This window comes from Puma concolor, chromosome B4 (genome assembly GCF_028749965.1).
Source record: "Puma concolor isolate L17-30 chromosome B4, mPumCon1.1.hap2, whole genome shotgun sequence".
NCBI lineage: Eukaryota > Metazoa > Chordata > Mammalia > Carnivora > Felidae > Puma > Puma concolor.
Genome location: NC_141673.1, coordinates 87,752,449 through 87,772,292, shown reverse-complemented (window position 1 = coordinate 87,772,292; position 19,844 = coordinate 87,752,449). Strand labels below are relative to the sequence as shown.

Below are 19,844 nucleotides of genomic sequence, written 5' to 3'. Positions count from 1 at the left end.
TAGATGCTTAACGGACTGAGTGATCCACCCAGGAGCCTCTGGCACACTCTTCCACAACCTTGTCTTTATTAGCTCTCAAGACCAAATCAAAAGTGCACCTCTGTCATATCTTCTTTGACCCGCTATACCGAAACATCTGGTCCATCCTTGTCCTCTCATAGAACTTTCCACTTGTTTTGTATTATTTGGTTATGGAAAAGAGATTCCCAAGGTTCAAAACCTTAAGTAAAAGAAAGACAGTAGACATTGGCCAATGAATAGGGAGTTTTATTTTGGATAGCAGGCCTTTTCTGTGTCCCTGAATCAGAAACTGGTAGCCCTTTGAGAAAGATACTTCTATTTGTGAGACAGCTGACCTACGTGGCAGACTGGCCCTGGCATAGAATAAAGCCAAAGTAGAAGATTGAACCAATGACCTCATTCATATATACCAAAATCCTCTATTCTGTCATCAAAGAAGTAATTTGGATATTTTATTAGTATAATAGCCATATTATCCAAGTAACTTTACCCAAAATAATGTGTTGCCTATATGAACACAATAATCACTAACCTTGTAAAAATATGATTTAAACAGTGACCATTATTGTATAAATGGCCTGTGCACACTGCAGTCGATTGGAAGAATTCAGGTAGCATCAGTAATACAGGCAAAATGGTCTTCGTTGAATATGTCTTTAAAAAAGGTGTAACCAATGGGTGCCTGGGTGGCTCAGTCAGATGAACATCCGACTTAAGCTCAGGTCATGATCTCACGGTCTATGAGTTCAAGCCCCGCGTCGGGCTCTGTGCTGACAGCTCAGAGCCTGGAGCCTGCTTCAGATTCTATGTTTCCCTCTCTCTCTGCCCCTCCCCTGCTCATTCTCTCTCTCTCTCTCTCTCTCTCTCTCTCTGTCAAAAATAAATAAACATTAAAAAATTAAAAAAAAAAAAAGGTTTATCCAAGTTGTCTGGTGCCTGGTCATAATATCAGCAGAACAAAATTGAATGGTTTTATCCCTCAAGTGTTTTTTGATCAAGTAACTTTTCTTAGCCTATCTCTAAGTTTAGATATGTAAAAGTCCTAAAATGTTGTGATTTAACAAAAAATATATTGGGAGGCAATGCCATTTTAGAACAAATGCATTATGCCGCTTTTGATAAGACTACAATATTGATAATATGTCAAAACCATTCTCTTTGTTTGTGCGTATTACACTGAAAATGGCAGCTTTGACGTAAAGCATCTGCTTGTGAATTCATCACCTAAACCTTTATAAACAAGCCACATCATACATTTTTCCTTCAAATTATAAATTCAAAACATGGTTTTATTGGTGATTCACTTTCCTGTCCCTCTTCCTAAAAATGTTTCTGTGTTTTTGGTAGGGAGAGGGGGAAGAGGCATTTTATTTGTTTGTTGAGTGACCTAACATTTGGGTTTCACTTAGGACTTCATTTGAAACAATATATAATTTTATTTAGTTTATTGCTCATTTTTGGAAGTTGCTACCATCCCTTGAAATTAAATCCTAAAATCTAATATTTAAATTTTTTTTTTCAACGTTTTATTTATTTGTGGGACAGAGAGAGACAAAGCATGAACGGGGGAGGGCAGAGAGAGAGGGAGACACAGAATCGGAAACAGGCTCCAGGCTCTGAGCCATCAGCCCAGAGCCTGACGCGGGGCTCGAACTCACGGACCGCGAGATCGTGACCTGGCTGAAGTCGGACACTTAACCGACTGCGCCACCCAGGCGCCCCCTTAAAGAAATATTATGATTTTATCCAGTTTGGATGGTAACCTTTTAGTCCTTAGTTTTTAATGTTTTCCTTCTTCTAAGACCTTGGGAAACACTACAGGAGCAGCTTTGTCTCCTTCTTGCTTGACTTATGCTTTAAAGGGAATAAATATTCCTCGAGTTTCTACCTACAGACTACTTTCTATATTCCATTCTCATTTACTAACCTAACCTTATGTTCATGTCTTCACAGCTGGCAAGTCTAAATATCAAGTGCCCAAATCCTAATCTCTCTTACACAATCTATTTGCGGATAGAGAGCATCAGCCCCTCAAACTTCAATCCCAAATCAACTGTATCTGTTCTCTCCCCGTACACTCCCTGATATTTCTATTGCTAGCCATTTTCCCAGCCACACAGACTCACAAAGTTTCATTTTTGTCACTTATATCATCTAAAGCTTTACTACTCAAAATGTCTCAGGATCAGTAGAGTAACATCCATCAGCGTCACCGGGGAGTTTATTAGAAATGAGAATTTCAGACCTCACCCTAGCTGTACTAAATCAGAAACCGCATTTTTACAAGTTTTCCAAGTGATTCATATGCATTTTAGTTCCTGAGGAGCACTACTCTAACTTTTAGAGGAAAGGGATTATCTTGCTTATCTATGGTACCTTAGCATATGGTGGGTACTCAGGTCCTTGTTCAGTATCTGCCTATGTATGTAACTGTTTCGACTGAATATTGATATACTTTGCATCCTTTCCCTCTTGCATTCTACACATTCCTTTTTGAAGTTACCTTATGTTCAGCATCATTAATGTCCCCTTCCCCTGGTCATCTCGATCAGCACACACGTTCGGTAAATGGTTTCTTAATTGTTATTCAGACACACCAACAAACCTGATTTTAGCAGGACACTGCAGGTGGTATCACCATCCTGGAATCTGACTTTAGCCCTGTAGGCAGGCAATATTGCCCCCAGAAACTTAAACTTACCACAACCACTTCGGCACCAGAACATGCTTCTCCTAATTCCCACTTTCCTCCATTTTAGCTCCAGATTTCCCATCCAAGTGGGCATGTCTGATTGGTGAAGCCTGTGTCATGTGCTCATATCCTAGCTCAAAGGGAGGCTGGGAAAGTGAGTGCCTAGCATTTTCAGCTTGTACAATAGAAGGAAGAGTCTGCCTCCCACCAAGATTCTTATTCCATAATTCATAATTTAGAAAACTTTAGGAATTCCCTAAAAATGAAAGCGTTCAGATATTACTGGAAGGCCAAAAATTAATAACACACTTCCACCATCCTCAAGCATCTACTCTTTAAAAAAAAAAATCACTTTTTCTTTCCCCCTTTTAGTGAAATGTAGTGAAACTAACCTAAAAATTGTGCACACTTGTCTTTCTTTCCTCATATCCTATTCACTTTAGACCCACTCCAATATAGCTTATGGCCTCAAAAGCTATCACATTCCCAAATCCAGTGCACACTTCCTAGTGCTCATCTAGCTTGACCTTCCAACATTGTTAGATATTCTGCTGGCTTCCATGGCCTCATGATCTCTGGAAATTTCTCTTTTCTTTTTTATTGCTTCACCTCAACTTGTTTTGCTGGCTCTCCTCCTGTTTATCTCTGTATGTTTGTTTTCATAGCTCTGTCCCTGTTTCTCGTCGTCGTCGTCGTCGTCGTCTTCTTCTTCTTCTTCTTTTTTTAATTATTTTTGAGAGAGTGCAAGCAGGGGAGGGGCAGAGAGAGAGGGACTGAGTATCTGAAGCAAGCTCTGTGCTGACAGCAGTGAGTCAGTGAGCCAGATGTGGGGCTTGAACTCATAAACTATGAGATCATGACCTGAGCTGAATTTGGATGCTCAACTGACTAAGCCACCCAGGTGCCCCCCTGCTTCTCTTTTGTAACTCCTCTTAGTCTCTAGGTGTTCTTGTTCAATTCCAATCCTTTTCCTTCCTTAAAATTCATAGAATTCTTAAATTTGAATTCTGCCTTTAGAAAAAAGTCTCGGGGCGTTTGGGTGCCTTACTTGGTTAGGTGAGTGAGCTTTGGATTCCTATTGGAGAGACACTAAAGATGTTTGTGTCTATTGGTAAACATGCTTCATGCTTTATTAAAAGGTTGTACTACGCAGGTGCCTGATGGCTCCGTTGGTTAAGCATCCGACTTTGGCTCAGGTCATGATCTCTGGGTTCGTGGGTTTGCGCCCCATTGTCTCTCTCTCTCTGCCCTTCCCCCTTTCACATATTCTCTTTTCCTCTCAAAATAAATAAAAAACATTAAAAAAAAATTATAGGCTGGTGACCTCTTTGCTGAGCTCTGTAGAGTTTTGCATTTCCAACTGCCTACTTAACATTTCAACTTGAATGCTTAATGCATATTTTAATTTTAATATTCAAATTTAATTTCCGTCTCTTTAACTGACTCCTTATGAAGTCTCCAATTTCAGTAATGGCTTTATCATACCCAATGTTTAAGCCAAAAACCCAAAATTCATCCTTGATTTATTTTTCTTATACTCTCATATCCCATTTATCCACAGGTTCTACATTTTCTATCTCTAACATCTATCCCAAATTCATTTACACCTCTCCATTCCCCTGCAAGTACCACCCAAATCTAAGCCATCATCACTTTTGCTTATAACCATGTTTGCACATGAACTGGTCCAATTCTTCCTCTCCAACCTCATTTCCAAGTGCTCTCGCCTATCACCCTGTGACCAACTTAGCTTTGGCCTCATTGGTCTCCTCCCTATTCCTCAAACAAGCCAAGCTCTTTGTCATCCCAAGATTTTGCTTTTCTTTACTCTGCCTGTTACACTAATTCTCACTCTAACTCATCTCATGTCTGATTCTACCTGATCCTTCCAGACCCCTTCAATTGTTGCCTTCCCTGAACCAGCCCACCACTTACCTTATCACATCACCTAGCTTATTTTTACTTTATAAAGCATTTAAAACAGTTTTGAATTACCTTATTTACCTGTTTACTAGTTTACGGTATTTCTCCCCTGACTGGAAGATAAGCTTGATCACAGCAGAGAAGGTGTCTTTTTAATGCATGGCTGTGTCCCTTGAACTAAAAGAAGAAATGCCCAATACATAGTAGGCTTTTAATAAATGTTTGTTAAAGAATCGAATGGATACTTAGGTGAAGGATTGATGTAAAATTCCATTGAGATCCCCTAACCTTTTCATTTCTGCCCAAAGGATTCATCTTTAGTCATCAGTGATAGCTTTGATAGCTAGCTACCCAAAACAAGTTTGCTTACTGTATTCATTTACTTTTGATTCAGCCTGGGCTTGTTAATCATTGTCTCTACTACTACTAATAACTACTTTGGGAAGCTAGTGGGAAAAGCAAAAAACGATGATTCTGATATATTCAGGATATCTCCTGGCTGATGTGGTCAGTATCTAAATAAGTGATGCCCACTCATCAATCATTTCTCTACTTCCTGCAAATGAATCTCCCTGCAAAAATCATCAGATCCTCTCAATCTTGAATACTGACAAGAAGTCCCTAAGGACTCCCTAACTCTGCTGAAGATCCGGAGGGGTCCTAGACACTAAGATTTAAAAGCCCCACTCTCAGAATAAGATTAGAAAACTGACAGGCAAAGTTGTAGTTACCTCAGGTTCTGGAAAGGAGCAGAACATGAAGGTAAGTAGAAGTTTTACTTACTTGAGACTTTTAAGCTATTTTATGAAACGCTTTATAGTTTCTTACCCATTTTATCTTTAATAAGCATTTTATAAGCTAACGGATATTTAAACAATATGCCTTAAAATATAAAAATCATTTGATTTTACACCAAAAAAATCAGTCATTTTAGTGAATTAATGGAAATAACATATTTCTACTTTTTCTTACAAAGAGAACTCCCTTGCGGATTAATTACAAGGTAGACTAGGGAATCACCCTCTCCCCCACATGCTAAGTGTTATTAAAAATAATTATCAAAAATAGATCACGTCGAAAAGTAAGAGGTTTGTAATTGTTCGGGTGTAATGGAGTAGAAGATCCTATAGGCACAGAAACTACTTTCTTTGATCTTTTCTTGTAGGGACTCGGAAGTCTGGCGGCAACAACCTTGGCTCTTTTTCTAGTGTTTTCTTTCATAGGAAATTCCAGCAGCGCGCCACAGGTAATCAAACGCAAACACCGGGGCTCCTGGATGTTCTTTCCCTCCCTTCCTTCTTTTCTTTTCTTTTTTCTCTTCTTCCTCCCTCCCCCTCTTTCTTTCTTTTTTCTAATAGAGGACTGGGCTACATTGTGTTATTAACCGCTTTTCTCTTCTACCTGGGTTGTAGGGACTCTTTGAGAGAAGGAACTGGACTCCCCAATCTATGCTCTATCTGAAGGGTGCACGTACGTTCCAAATACTTTGCTCTCCCTACATCAATAAAGGAAGATCTTTAGGGGTGTAAGAATCCATGAGATAGATGCGTGGGGAGAAAGTAATATCGAGTGTGTTCCCTTAATAGCCGAGGTCATCCTGCAGGACAGAGTGGGGGTGGGGGGTGTGTGGCAACGGAAGAAAAAGACTCCCTGATTGTTAGAAATTCTCCATCCTCAAGTGGAGGGCTGCTGGCTCTTGCCGCACAGGAAGACTGCAGACTGGCCTGGGAAACACCCCACGGGCTTGTGAACCCGACCACCGCTCAAAAGCCCATGCGCCGCGGCGGGCCGGGCGCGGGCAGGTACCGGCTGGGTGCAGCAGGTGCAGGAAGTGCTCTGGCCGGTCCCGGCTCGGCGCAGACAGGCGTGGGGGCAGGGCTCGTCTGGGGGCGGGCAGCGCGGGGGCGGGGCGCTGGTAAAGGGCGCTTGGTGCAGTCCGGGGGTGCGCGACGAGCGCCCGAAAACCGCGCGGACCCAGGCCGCCGCCGCGGACCCACCCCTCCTGACCTGGGGACCCGCGGCGCGGAGCCCATTTTAACCGCGATTGTTGAGTGTTTAGCCGGCCAGCTCAGCCCCGCGTCTCGCCTTTGCAGAGGGGCGCCGCTTCATCTCGGACCAGAGTCGGAAGAAGGACCTCTCGGACCGGCCGCCCCCGGGTGAGTGAGCCAAGGAGAGGGGGGCGGTCCGGAGACTGGCAGCAGGACTCAGCGGGCAGGGCGCGCACGGCCAGGCGCCGAACAACTGCGGCTCCGCTCCGGGAGGGACGTGGCTCCGGGGCCATCCTGGGGGAGAGCCAGCCAGGGCTGAGTCCAAGCTGGCAGCCAGGGCACCGCGCACTGGTGCGCGGCTGAGGCTGGGGCTGACGCTCCCGAAGCTGAACTGGGCCTCGGCTGCTCCGACCGCCCTCTGGCCGACGGGTGTGCAGAGGTCCCGGGGGTGGGGGTTATCCAGAGACAGGCCAGGCCTGGGCTTCACGTTCGAGGAGTCAAGGAGGAGGAGGAGGAGTGAGAACTGTGCAACTGCCCCTAAATGTACCTCCCCGCTTTTGGCAAGACCTTTACACGGTTTCCTCTTCAATGTTCTTGTTATTAAACTAGTGTTTTTCCCGGAAACTTCAAATGTACGCTCCTATTCATTACTAGAAAGGGCTCTAAAGCAGCTCAAAACCGGAAATAGTTCATAGGCAGGGGCCATTAAGAGTAGGGCCAGGGACTGTTATTTTCCTTATGTGTGGCCAAGAATATAGATTATTATTTCAAACTGCTTTGAACGAATGAGAGAGGAAGTAGTCGAGACTCCAAGGAGGATCCATCCCATCCAGATGTTTCTGCCCAGACATCCCATGTTAAGCTCTGAAGGGAAAAGTTACTCAGGGTCCTTTATGCTAATGCACTCTCCTTTCATGGCATTGTCTGCAGTATATTTAAATTCCTTTCCATATATGTAATACACAGCAAAACCAATTGTAAGTAACGTCCAAGGGAAGTGTGAAATGTTTCAATTCATAAAAATCAGCCCTCTGTGGAAGGGGCATCCTTGGCTAAGGCATCAAAAACCTATTTTATAAGGGTTTTTCTATTTATAGTATATCAGAATAGGGTTTATCTACTACAGGAATATTTAAATGCTAATAAGAATGTGTATACACTTTTATTTCTCCAGAAAGACGAAGCCCAAATCCCCAACTACTAACTCTTCCAGAGACAGCAGCTCTGCTACTGGCTTCCTTGCAGAGACCACAAGAAGGTACAAATATGTGACCGCTTTCAACTGCGGGACAGGGAAGCTTTGATCGCTTTTGGGATTCTGTGTTGAATACCAAGTTGCCTTTGTTCAGATTTTTGAATATAATTAACAGTTGTCCCCCTCCACAAACAATTCATACATCTTTCTTATATAAACACTAGCACATTTCTCATTAACGTGAGTCCCCAAGAACATGAAAACATTTCCTTGAGGACACTGGGGAATTTCATATTAATTTCATAAACCAGAGCCTATTGTGACCTTATTTTCACTTAGAACTCTAGCACTAAAAATGTTCAAAGTTCAACCTCATTATATACAGTTAATAAAACTGAAGCCAAAGAGGTTTAAAAATGTTAAATCCAATTGCTCACTATTAAAGACTGGGCCAAATGAAATTGTTGACAATGAAATAGTTTTTACTTGCATATGTAGCAGTATCTTATGGCTGATCCTAATAGATTCTAAGCCTGTGTAATTTTCATTATCCTATACAGCTGCTTCTATATGAAGATTAGGTATAATTTTCAAATAGAGACACTCTGGACCACCTGGGTGGCCTGGTCAGTTAGGCATCCGACTTCGCTCAGGTCATGATCTCACGGCTGGTGAGTCCCAGCCCCACATCGAACTGTGCTGACAGCTCAGAACCTGCAGCCAGCTTCAGATTCTGTGTCTCTCTCTGCCCTTCCCCAGTTCGTGCTCTGCCTCTCAAAAATAAATAAACATTTCAAAAATTTTTTTAAAAATAGAGACACTCTGTCCATGTAGCATTGAAACCACTAGTTGAATTAAGGCATCTTGCTACTAGATAAGTCAGGGCTTTGGAGTATGTAACAGACTGGGTTCAAATCCTTGTTCTGCTCCTTTACTAGCTGGATGACCCTGAGTCTTAGTATCCTTATTGGTAAAATGGAATAATGATACCCATGTGCAGGGTTGCTATGAGAGCCAATTGGAACAAGGTACATAGTTTTAGTTACTATTAACAATGAAGGTCATCAAAGCATTATTTAGACCTAGAATGTTCCCTCTCAAAAATTGTAATGATGCCATATTGTGACATAATTTAAAATTTTAAATATTAATATATATATATATATATATATATATATATACATATATACATATAGCAAGTGGTCTGGTGATCAAAGCACAGGCTGCTGGCCTTGTGCTCTGACACGTATGCTAATGGAGAAGACATATCCTTGGTGCCTACTATTGGATGGGCCATATGAGGAGGAAAAAAGAGCAAAACGTATTTTCCAGCTTCAAGCTTATGGTTTTCTTGAGAAAAAAAAAATACTGATGAGAAGCAAATGCAAGAGAGTGGGATTGGAGGTCTTCTGAACTCAGTGCAAGGCCGAGGTCAACGTGGATGGGTAGTGGGGATTATAATACTTAATTGAGCAAATATGCATTTATGCCTGCTAGGCGCCAGCTAACTTGCAGGCGGAGAAGAAAGCAGATTAAGGGGAAGCAGGAATGAGAACAATCTTTGCAGCAAAATGATGGGGTGAGCAGTCAGTGGAATAGCAGAACGCAGGAGGAGTGGTTATGTTAGAGCTAGGACGACCATTACTGCTATTATTACTACTGCCCGGAGCTACTAGTTGTTGAGGGCTTACTATAATGCAGGGGGCCAGGTGCTGTTTCAGCATATGATATAGGTCAATACTTTTAGCCCTCATAGTAACCCTGGGAGGTAAGGACATTATTATCCACACTTTCCAGGTGAGGAAATAGAGGCACAAAAAGATTAAGTAGCTTGCCCACTATTACATAGCAGGTACTTACTTAACCGAGATGAAGAATGAAGATAATTTGTCTTTGTTTGAGAATCAGTAAGAAGTCCTCTGGATTCACAGCAGAATGATGACATGGTGAAGGAGGATGAATCTGATATTGGCACAGAGAGTAACAATAAAACAATGATTATGGTTCAGAGAGTAACAATAAGAACAGTAACAATATCTACAATATAGGAACATCTGCCTGTGTCAGATATGAATGCTAACCTTTATAGCTGAGAAAACTGAACCTTTATGAAGTGTGTTTACTTTCCTAAAGTCATGCAATTGGTAAAAAGCCACGTTGGGATTTTAACTCAGGTCCAAGTGATTCCACTGCTCTCTCCATTATATCTTGCCGTCTCTCAAATGCATTGTATCGAGCAGGAAAGACCACAGATGGGGATCAGGGAGAAGCTAAGGAAAGTGAAAGGAAACCACAGGAGTGAGGAGATGAGGTGGAGCAGTCAGGAATGGACAGAGAGGCTCCACTCCGAGGTATCCTGGAAGGAAGAATAAGTAACTATTCACCGAAAGGATAAAAGGGAATCCAGAAGAAGCACATTTTTGAAGTGGTATTATGGGAGTTTGAAATGGTTATGCTGGTGAGGAATGAAAATTTCTGTGGATATAATGGAAGTTCAGTTTGAGATGACAGAGACAGTCCAGTGAGTAAAGGAGTGTAGGTCAGTGGTTCTCAATTATCCATCTATGGACTGGTTCCATTGGAGTTAACTGGAGAGAGTCCTCAAAATACAGATGGCTCAGCCTTAGACCCAGAGATTCTGATTCTGTAAAACTTGAATGAGGCCTCAGAATCTGTATCCTTGAAAAGTTCCCCCAAATGATTCTGATGGTCAGTCAGATATGGGAACTACTGGAGTTCAGAACCAGTTAATAAAGAGTGAAACCATGAAAATGGAAATCTCTTCTAGGCCTCAGATATAACAGGAGAAGGGCAGACAATAAAGGATTTGCCTTGGAGAGTACCTAGAGATTAAGGGGAATAGAGGAAAGTCATATCAGTGAAGGGACTTTTAAAGGAGAAGGCAGGGATGTAAGAGGAGAACCAGAATAACAGCATATCCAGAAATCAAGAATGGAGAGTTCCAAGAAAGGAGTGATTAAAGCATCACATGGAGCAGAATGGTTAGTAAGAGTACAGAAATCAATGGAAAGGAAGATCCTGTTGGCTAGGACGGGTCACTGAATAGCAGTTCACAGGACTTTAGCTCAGCCCCTGCCCAGTGATACTACTTGCCACTGCCATGCCCCTTCTGAAACCTTGTTGAGAGCGAATTGGGGACAAGAAGTAAGCAGTGCTACCTGTCCTGGCTCTCAGGACTCTTGCAATGAAAAGGTGAGAAGTAGTTGGATCATGGATAGAGGATGCTGCATCCAAGATGACCTTTACTAAATTGGACATTCGGCAGGCACACTTACTGATTGTTGAAATGTGTTAGGAGATCGCTGGCGAAGATGGATTGAAGGAGACATTTTTGATTTGGTTTTTGGGAAGATGTGTGAAGCCAGAAAGAAAATAAATAAATAAAAAGTGAGCTAAAATGAAAGGGGGGGGGTAATTTCAAAGAGGGGAAGAAAGGGGCCCCTGGGTGGCTCAGTCGGTTAAGCATCTGACTTTGGCTCATGTCAGGATCTCACGGTTCATGAGTTCGATGTCTGGTTCTGTGCTGACAGCTCAGAGCCTGGAGTGTGCTTTGGATTCTGTGTCTCCCTCTCTGGCCCTCCCCTGCTCACGCTGTGTCTGTGTGTGTGTGTGTCTCTCTCTCGAGAATAAATAACATTAAAAAAAATTAAAGAGAGGAAGAAGAATCTTCATTAGAAACTTTAGGAAAGGGTGTGTGATTATAGGTCCCAATTTCAAGTTTTTTTTGGAAAATAAATATAACTTAAAATTTTTTATTCTAGAGAGAGAGAGCACGAGTGGAGGAGAGGGGTAGAGAGAGAGAGAATGCCAAGTAGGCTCCATGTTCAGTGCAAAGCCTGGCATGCAGCTCAATCCCATGACCCTGGGATCATGACCTGAGCCGAAATCAAGAGTTGGACACTTAACCGACTGAACCACCAGGCTCCCTGGAAAATAAATGTAATTTTGTAGTCATTTAAGTTTCCACAGTAGCTTGTTTCTGGTGATGAAATAAGGGAACAAAATTTTATTACTTTGAATTGATGAGAAAGTTTTGGATTTACATACGATATATTCGTTACTAGCTGCCTTTAATATTTTTATTCTAAAATCCCTTCACGATCTCACGGTTCGTGAGTTTGAGCCCCGCATCAGGCTCTGGGCTGATGGCTCGGAGCTTGGAGCCTGTTTCCGATTCTGTGTCTCCCTCTCTCTCTGCCCCTCCCCCGTTCATGCTCTGTCTCTCTCTGTCCCAAAAATAAATAAAAAACGTTGAAAAAAAATTAAAAAAAAAATCCCTAAGTATTACTTGGTAGACTCTTATTTTATATAGTTAATTTTTATTTTAGTAACTGATATACAAGGATGCACTTCTTACAGAGTTTTTTTTTTTCCCCTTCTCTTTAAAGAGCAGCCCATCATCTGTAATATTCTAAAATGTGCTAGCCATTCAAGTTAAAATGTAACTCAGACATTTGAATTATATTGTAACTAACTAAAGGAATGTGATTTTATCTAGAAATAATCTTAAGGAAGGTTAGGAGATGCATTTTCCTCTGGCAACTCCCAGTCCTGACACCATGGTAAGTTTTAGCTCTTCTGCCCCGTTGTTACAGTCCCAGGAACCTGCTATCATCTGACTTCTTAGCTATCCTGCCCCGGAAGTGATACCTCATGCTCTAAAATTTTGCAATCCCATCCAGCTAACAAGGGTCTCCTCTTTTTGTTTCATTTCCTCCCCAGGCCTAGTATAGCTCAGATAATAAGAGAATATGTACAAAAGTATTCCCATGTCATCTTTCCAAGTAGGATGCATTGTTAATAGGAAACAGGGAAACAGTGCCTTGATGCAATTTAATGGTTCTAATTGTGGATATTTTATTTTATTTTTTATTTTATTTATTTTAATTTTTTTAATGTTTATTTATTTTTGAGAGAGAGAGAGAGAGAGCACAAGTAGGGGAGGGCCAGAGAGAGAGGGAGACACAGAATCTGAAGCAGGCTCCAGGCTCCGAGCTGCCAGCACAGAGCCCGACGTGGGGCTCAAACTCATGGACCCCGAGATCATGACCTGAGCTGAAATTGTATACTTAACCAACTGAGCCACCCAGGCATCCCTAATGGTGGATATTTTGGACATGTGGCACACTTAGAGCAAGATATGTGGCCTTTTCAGATTTCTACCAAACATACCATATTATAGTTTCACTCATTCTAGAGAGTGACATGTGACATGTGAGTTCCCCTATGTGTGTAGATATGAGGGGAAAAAATTTTAAACCAAATCGATCAAAACACACTTATTTTGATTCTCCATAGCAAAGTGCAGGAGTTAACATAATCTAGGAGGCTAAATGTTTGTTTTTTAAAGTTCTCTTTATCTTATCTTTTCTCCTTTTAAAACACGGAGAATTATGTTTATTTTATGTATTTTTTTTTCTCACAGCTGGAGAAGAAAACTTTGATCAAACCAGAATCCTAGAAGACTACTAACCTGGGGAAAATAGACCAAATTACATTCAAATACAGTTCTGTTCTTGTTGAAAACATGAGCATGTAAATAAAGCCTTTGGAGGCTTTTTACTTCAGTTGTAATCTTAGGAACATGCACAACCAGTTTCATTCTTTCCAGCAACAAAGGTAATGTAGAGTTCTTAGCTGAGAGCATCACCTTCTTTCATTGCTTCTGGTCCTGTTTAGGTCACCTTGTGTCTTAGTCCCCTTTAGAATTAAGCATAAGGCCAGCGACTCTTTAGAGTGTGCTTTCTTTTTGTTAAAACGAGTCTATCTTGATCTAGTGATTCTCAGTTGTTGGTTTTTTTTTCATTCTGTTACCCCTTGCATTGTCTTGTCACTCAGCAGCAGATCTCCCTCTCCTTTTCTGCCTTTTTCCCATCTTCATGGGTGGGGGGATGGGGAGGCATGGCAGGATGGGAAAGAGTAGAGTGTTCTCTTAATAGTTCATCTAGGAGACATAAATTAAGAAGGGAAGAGGAAGGAGTTGACTGGGAAGAAGCCCTGTGATAAGAACACTTCAGTGTAGTTGCTGAAAGAGGGCATGATCTCTGAAGCTGGTGGAAGGTTCCACAATGGAGAGCTTCCCTTTGTGTTATTTGGGGGATCTCCCTGAATTCTGGGACTTACTGGGAAATAAGCAGATGGAGACACACTCTGTTCCTGTGTACATTGTACAAAAGGAACAAACCAGTTTTTCAGAGGTAACTCATTTTTCACAGCTAAACAGATTCAAAGAGTCTGCTTACTCTAATTAGCTAGAGTTCTAGGCTTTATTTTACCTTAAAACATTACATAAAACACCCTGATAACATCAGTACAGAGTGATATGCCCAATCTGGTCCTTCTCAAAACTTTGAACTTAGGTTCAAAACTGTCTGAAAAAAACACACACATGCAGTAACACACACACACATATCCACAGCAAGCATAATAACCTATTTTTTTGGAATTGGAATGTGATCACCATGTTAATTTTTTGACCTAATTAATTGAGAGCTATTATTGATAAATGTCATAAGTGGAAAACATTGTGAATTCTTATTGTCATCAATATATAGCCATTATTCAGTAGCTAAAGAATACCTTTATGTGAATGTATCTGTACCTTGAGATTATAGTTTCACTGTGTTATGAAGTCAAAACCTTGCTTATAAGATTTGGCTGTATCTTGTTTCATAATTGAATAATGAAACTATATTCAAGTTAATGTAACACAGATCTCTTGCAAAAACTAATATGCTAGCATTAAAAAAACTATGTGGTATTATATAGACCCCTGTCATTTATTATGAATTGACTTTAAAATGGATTTTCTAGATAGTGCTTGTATCCAGTATATTGAGATTTTACTCATCTGACATAGACTTATACATATTGGCTATTTAAACATCATGCTTATTCCAAGAATATTTTAAAACCCTATCATGTGAAATAATTCTTCCCACAACTAAGCAGAACAACCTCAAGTATTTCACACTAAAACAGAGTTTTTAAAAGCTTTCAGGAGGTATGTGGGTGGCTCAGTTGGTTAAGTATCTGACTTTGGCTCAGGTCATGATATCGTGGTCCGTGAGTTTGAACCCCACGTCAGACTGTGCTGACAGCTCAGAGCCTGGATCCTGCTTCGGATTCTGTCTCCCTCTCTCTCTTCCCCTCCCCCACTCGTGCTCTGTCTCTCTCTCTCTCTCTCTCTCTCTCTCTCTCAAAAATAAACATTAAAAAAAACCTTCGAAATGACCAACATCTATTAAAATAATACAGTGTTATAATACTATTGATATTGTATAGAATACCAAGTATATTATAGGCGCCTGAATTCCTTGAATGTTGTTCTGCCATACAGATGTGCTGATTAACATAGTAGTTGCATACAGGCCCCTCTGCCCAGCTGCTATAACATTCTGTCTGTCTTGGGATATTTTTCAGTTCTCTTTATTTCTATCTTTTTCAAAACTGAAATGAACAAAAAATGTTCACATTGTATGGCTTATATTTTAAAATTGGGAAATACCTGCCTGCAAGTCACATCCATGTCCTAGAATACCACTTCCTTCAGGTGGACAGCTCCCACTGGACAGGACAGTGTCCACTGCTCTTCCCTGTTTGCTTCTGTATCCGTTCTCACCTTTTCCATCTGGCCCCCAGCATGGGCTCTCAATTACTCTTTTTTCCCCTGGGTTTCCCCAGTGGGTGCCTCCTCTCCCCCAACAGCACCATAATGATCCCATGAGGAGAGGGACGGCAGAGGCCCTGGCATGTTAAAACCAGCCTCCAACTAGCATTTCCCCTTTATCTGGTTATGAGAAATAAACATCTGTATCCTATCAACCTTGATTGGATAATCAAAATAAGTTACATTATTTTGCTTCAGCGCCAGGAGAAAGGGAAGGGGGGATGTCACCTGTTGGTTTCCTCTTACTGGACTATAAATTCTGTTAGTAAGAGTTTATTTCTAACATGACCTCTTCTTTGTATCCCTCACATGTCTTCATAGAAGTATATCTTCACCCTTTGGACCTCTCCAAGCACCTTGACCAGTCCCTCTCCTGAGTCCTCCTTGTGGGAAAGTATTAGCAGAGCGCTTGTCACATGTTCTAGTCTCATCAGTATGTATAAAACCAGCTCTGCGCACCCTAACTCTTGACATGGAAGGAAGGTGGTGCAATGCATGAAACATGTCTTGATGGCTGGTCAGGCACACACTATTTTCTATGGTTCCTGTACTCCAATTTATGAAGACATACATTCTTGAAAAACATCCATTTTCTTGCACTTGTGTTTCTCCCAATAAGACCATTCATTTGTGCAACAACTGTGTATAAGGCACTATGCTAGAAACAGAGTCACCTACTAACAGCCCTATTTGTTGCTCTTCACCTGGCTTTGTCAGTCTTGGGGAAAGGACAGTAAATGACTGGAGCAAGGGGATGGAGTCCAGTGGCAGCAGCTGTCTGAATAGAGGACCGAGTCCAGGGTAGAAACATGCCTGGCTTTGCACTGGCTGGGGCGCTGGGTGGCTCCATCAGTTAAGTGTCTGATTCTTGATTTCAGTTCAGTCATGATCCCAGGGTCATGGATCCAGCCCCGTGTCAGGCTCTGTGCTGACAGTACAGAGCCTGCTTGGGACTCTCTCTCTCTCTCTGTCTCTCTCTCTCTCTCTGTCTCTCTCCCTCTCTCTTCCCCTCCTCCACTCGTGTGTGTGTGTGTGTGTGTGTGTGTGTGCGCGCACGCGCATGTGTGTGCACGCGCATGTGTGTGCTCACCTTCTCGCTCAAATAAATAAACATTAAAAAAAAATACGTGTTTGCAAGTCAGTGTATTTCCATGTGCCCTATCATTTGTACTCCTTTCTAATCAGAGAACTATTCTTTCATTCAGAAAAAAAAAAGCACTTGAATTTTAAAATGTTTTATTAAGAAGCTATTTTACGGAGGAAATCTCATGCTTTCAATAACAATAGACTAACCAGTTGCCAACCAAGGTATCATTTGAATAGACGTATTGTGCCCCCTTACTAGGAATATATTTTCATTGTTATTGTAACACTGAAACCCCTTTTTATCATGAGATCTTTCTGGCACTTCAGCAAGTGAATATCTACATTATAATACAAATCCATTTCCTATTTTCTGACTCCCTGTGCAGACCTTCCCAAACTGCTCTGCAGATGTTGGGTTAATTTGGCATGCACAGGGCATATTTCAAGGATTAGGCTTTAGGTAATTTATTTCCCTTTCTCCTGGGCCCTAAATGAGGTGAGTTTGCAATCATCTTCCATTGTGACCTGATTTATGGCATATATCCACCATTCATCTACTTTTTCTTAACAATGGTGATGCGATTTGAAGTTTCAGTTTGAGAGCGAACAGCTAAGAAAGAATTTCTGAGATAGTTTTGGTGCAAAAAGGTGATTTTATTATAGCATGGGGACAGGACCCAAGGGCAGAAAGAGCTGTATCTACAAATATGAGGGATGACTGATTATATATTTTAAGTTTGTGGAGGGGGTTGGGGTAGGGGTAACATAAGTTTCCAAGAAATTTTTGTATGCTGAAAGCAGGGTCTTGCAGGACCTTGAAGATTTAGCTATTGTCAAGATAAGGTTGCTTTTAGTCTTTAATGAAATATAAACATTAAGGCATTAAGGCAGCCATGAACCCCTTGAGGCATGTCATGTCCTGCATCTATCAGTGGGCTGCAGGCTGTAAGGAGATTCAACATAAACTGCATTTTTCTTGCCTTTGTTCTCATCAACGGGGCAAGCTGTGGAGAGTTAGATTACAGTTTTCCCCTAGTCCTGAGCCATTCGACCCAGACCCACGGTCGTTGTTACTCTTCCCTTGTTGCCATCGACAATCCCACACTGAACAGACTAAAACTTTTTTAAAAGCTCTGCATATATAGGTCAACTGATATGCCAACCAAGGTTTTCACTGTGATCTAAATGTAACAATACTCAAGTTGTGGGGGAAAAAAATCCAAGAATGAAGGTGGTTTCTTTTTTTCTTTTTTCTTTTTTTTTTTTTTTTTGCCTATTTAGAAGTAATTACATTTAATAATTTTTTTTAAGTTTTTAAATTTATATTGAGAGAGACAGAGTGGGAGAGGGGCAGAGATAGAGAGAGAAAGAGAATCCTAAATAAGCTCTGTGCTCAGCGCAGAGCCCAACATAGGCCTCGATCCCACAAACCGTGAGATCATGACATGAGCCAAAACCATGAGTTGGACACTCAATGGACAGCCACCCAGGAGCTCTTAGGTTTAATTACATTTAAAACAAAGACATGTTTACAATCGCTCAGCAATGTCCCTAAGCACATCATGGATGTGTTTAGAAACATTGTTCTTATTATAATTAAGTAGACTCTATATTTTCTTTTTGCTAATTTTTTAAAAGACAGTTTTAAATGTTATCCTTTACAAGGCACTATTTCATAGTAGGTGCTTTCTACAAGTTATCTTATTAAATGTCTTATTTACAAGACATCAATGAAAGCTTAATTGATATGTTGATATTGACATGTTAATTCATTTGGATTTAACAGTTCATCATTTATAGAAGACTGATTGATTGACCAAGTTTTTGAAAAACCTTTCCTTTTAAAGAACAGAAAAATTGTTTCAGTCAGATGGCATAGTACAGATGGTAACATCTTCCCATCATTAAGTTGAGACGTGACCTTGTAAATATGCACGAATAGGTATCAGGATCTGGATTTAAGGTAGCTTGTTTTCTTATGGATTTTGATTATCTACAAAGCTAGATAGAAATTCATTGTTCTGACTCATGTGAAACATGGAAATAATCACTAAAGACTGAGTTAATTAAAATATGTTTGTAGTGGACATTCAGGACTGAGATCAGGATCCTTTGTGAGGAAACTGGGAGGCTTATTTGGTAGTTATGGAAGCTGTATAAATACTAAGCAAAGGATTGTGGTGATGATCACTTAAAAATAAACACTAGCAAATGAAAATTCTTATTGCTGGCATTAACCATTTTAAAAACATTTCTAAGAGCATCTGGGTGACTCAGTCGGTTAAGCATCTGGCTCTTGATCTCAGCTCAGGTCCTGATATCAAGGTTGTGAATTCAAGTCCCACATTTGTAGCCTACTTAAAACAACAACAACAACAACACCCCACATCTAGTCTTCCTCCTTTAATGAACACTCTTCCTCGTGCCTAAATTTACTGGGGAAAAAGGAGTAGGGGAAAATAACTTGGACTTTATTAGAAATTACAAAATTGCCATTCACTTAATTTTCTCCCCTTTGGAGGCAGAGAATAAATCCTGTTGTAATAGTTAGAAGAAGAAAATGAAATCTGTAGCATTTTCATGTCTTTAAGTAATCATTCTTACTATGTTCTTACTACATTAGTTCTGTTCTACAAGCGTGGAATTCAGTTCTTGTATTCACCATGCAGCTTTTTCTTCCCACGAGGAACACGGCCCAGAGACAATGGCGACTTGATATTTAACCGATCCCTTTCAGCCTCCTCTTCCTCATTGTAGCGCTCATCCTCTTCATCTTCCACATCACTGCTCTGAGGACTAGAGACCTGAGACCCTGAAGGGGAAGGTGGAACTGAGGAAGGCCTGGGATATTTAAATCCTTCTGTCTGCCAAAGACAAAAATAAGTCACAAACACTATAATGACTTTTTGAGTTTTCCAATGCTGTAAACAGTTTGCATGTGCATTTAATAAAAAAGCATAGTTGGGTATTTTTTATGGTCTGTTCGTGAGCTATTGTCTTTGATTTATTTTGATTCTGATACCAGCAAGCTCAGGAGAGATTCATTAAATAAATAACTTCCTTTTATTATGCACTGAAATGTGCCAGGTGCCATCTATCTATCTATCTATCTACCTACCTACCTACCTACCTATGTTATCTTATTCCTAGTAACAACACCAATAAATTTGTTTTTCCCACATACAGAAGATAACTGAGGATTAGAGAGGTCAGATGACTTGCCCAAGGTCACACAGCATGACCCTGTGT

At 40.9% G+C, this 19,844-nt stretch overlaps 2 protein-coding genes across 3 annotated transcripts in view; one reads left to right on the top strand and one right to left on the bottom strand.

Annotated features, from left to right (window-relative positions):
• The first annotated feature begins 5,305 nt into the window (after positions 1 to 5,305).
• Positions 5,306 to 14,605, top strand: SPX (spexin hormone). Its single transcript, XM_025930879.2, has 6 exons — positions 5,306 to 5,398; positions 5,802 to 5,882; positions 6,049 to 6,106; positions 6,730 to 6,792; positions 7,799 to 7,882; positions 13,266 to 14,605. The coding sequence occupies exons 1-6, from the start codon at positions 5,393 to 5,395 to the stop codon at positions 13,310 to 13,312; spliced, it is 339 nt and encodes a 112-aa protein (XP_025786664.1). The 5' UTR covers positions 5,306 to 5,392; the 3' UTR covers positions 13,313 to 14,605.
• Positions 13,628 to 19,844, bottom strand: part of GYS2 (glycogen synthase 2) — a 55,121-nt gene continuing 48,904 nt past the window's right edge. Inside the window, exon 16 of one of the 2 annotated variants that reach the window (XM_025930126.2) lies at positions 13,628 to 19,459. In XM_025930126.2, the coding sequence (XP_025785911.1) occupies positions 19,241 to 19,459 (219 nt within the window). In that variant the 3' untranslated portion in view covers positions 13,628 to 19,240. The remainder of the gene's footprint in view (positions 19,460 to 19,844) is intronic. The other variant, XM_086713908.1, reaches the window with a different exon arrangement.

Excerpts from the sequence above, each read along its gene's own strand:
- SPX (XM_025930879.2), top strand. Across the intron at positions 6,793-7,798 it reads CTCGGACCGGCCGCCCCCGG|AAAGACGAAGCCCAAATCCC; the intron begins GTGAGTGAGCCA and ends TTATTTCTCCAG. Across the intron at positions 7,883-13,265 it reads CTTGCAGAGACCACAAGAAG|CTGGAGAAGAAAACTTTGAT; the intron begins GTACAAATATGT and ends TTTTTCTCACAG.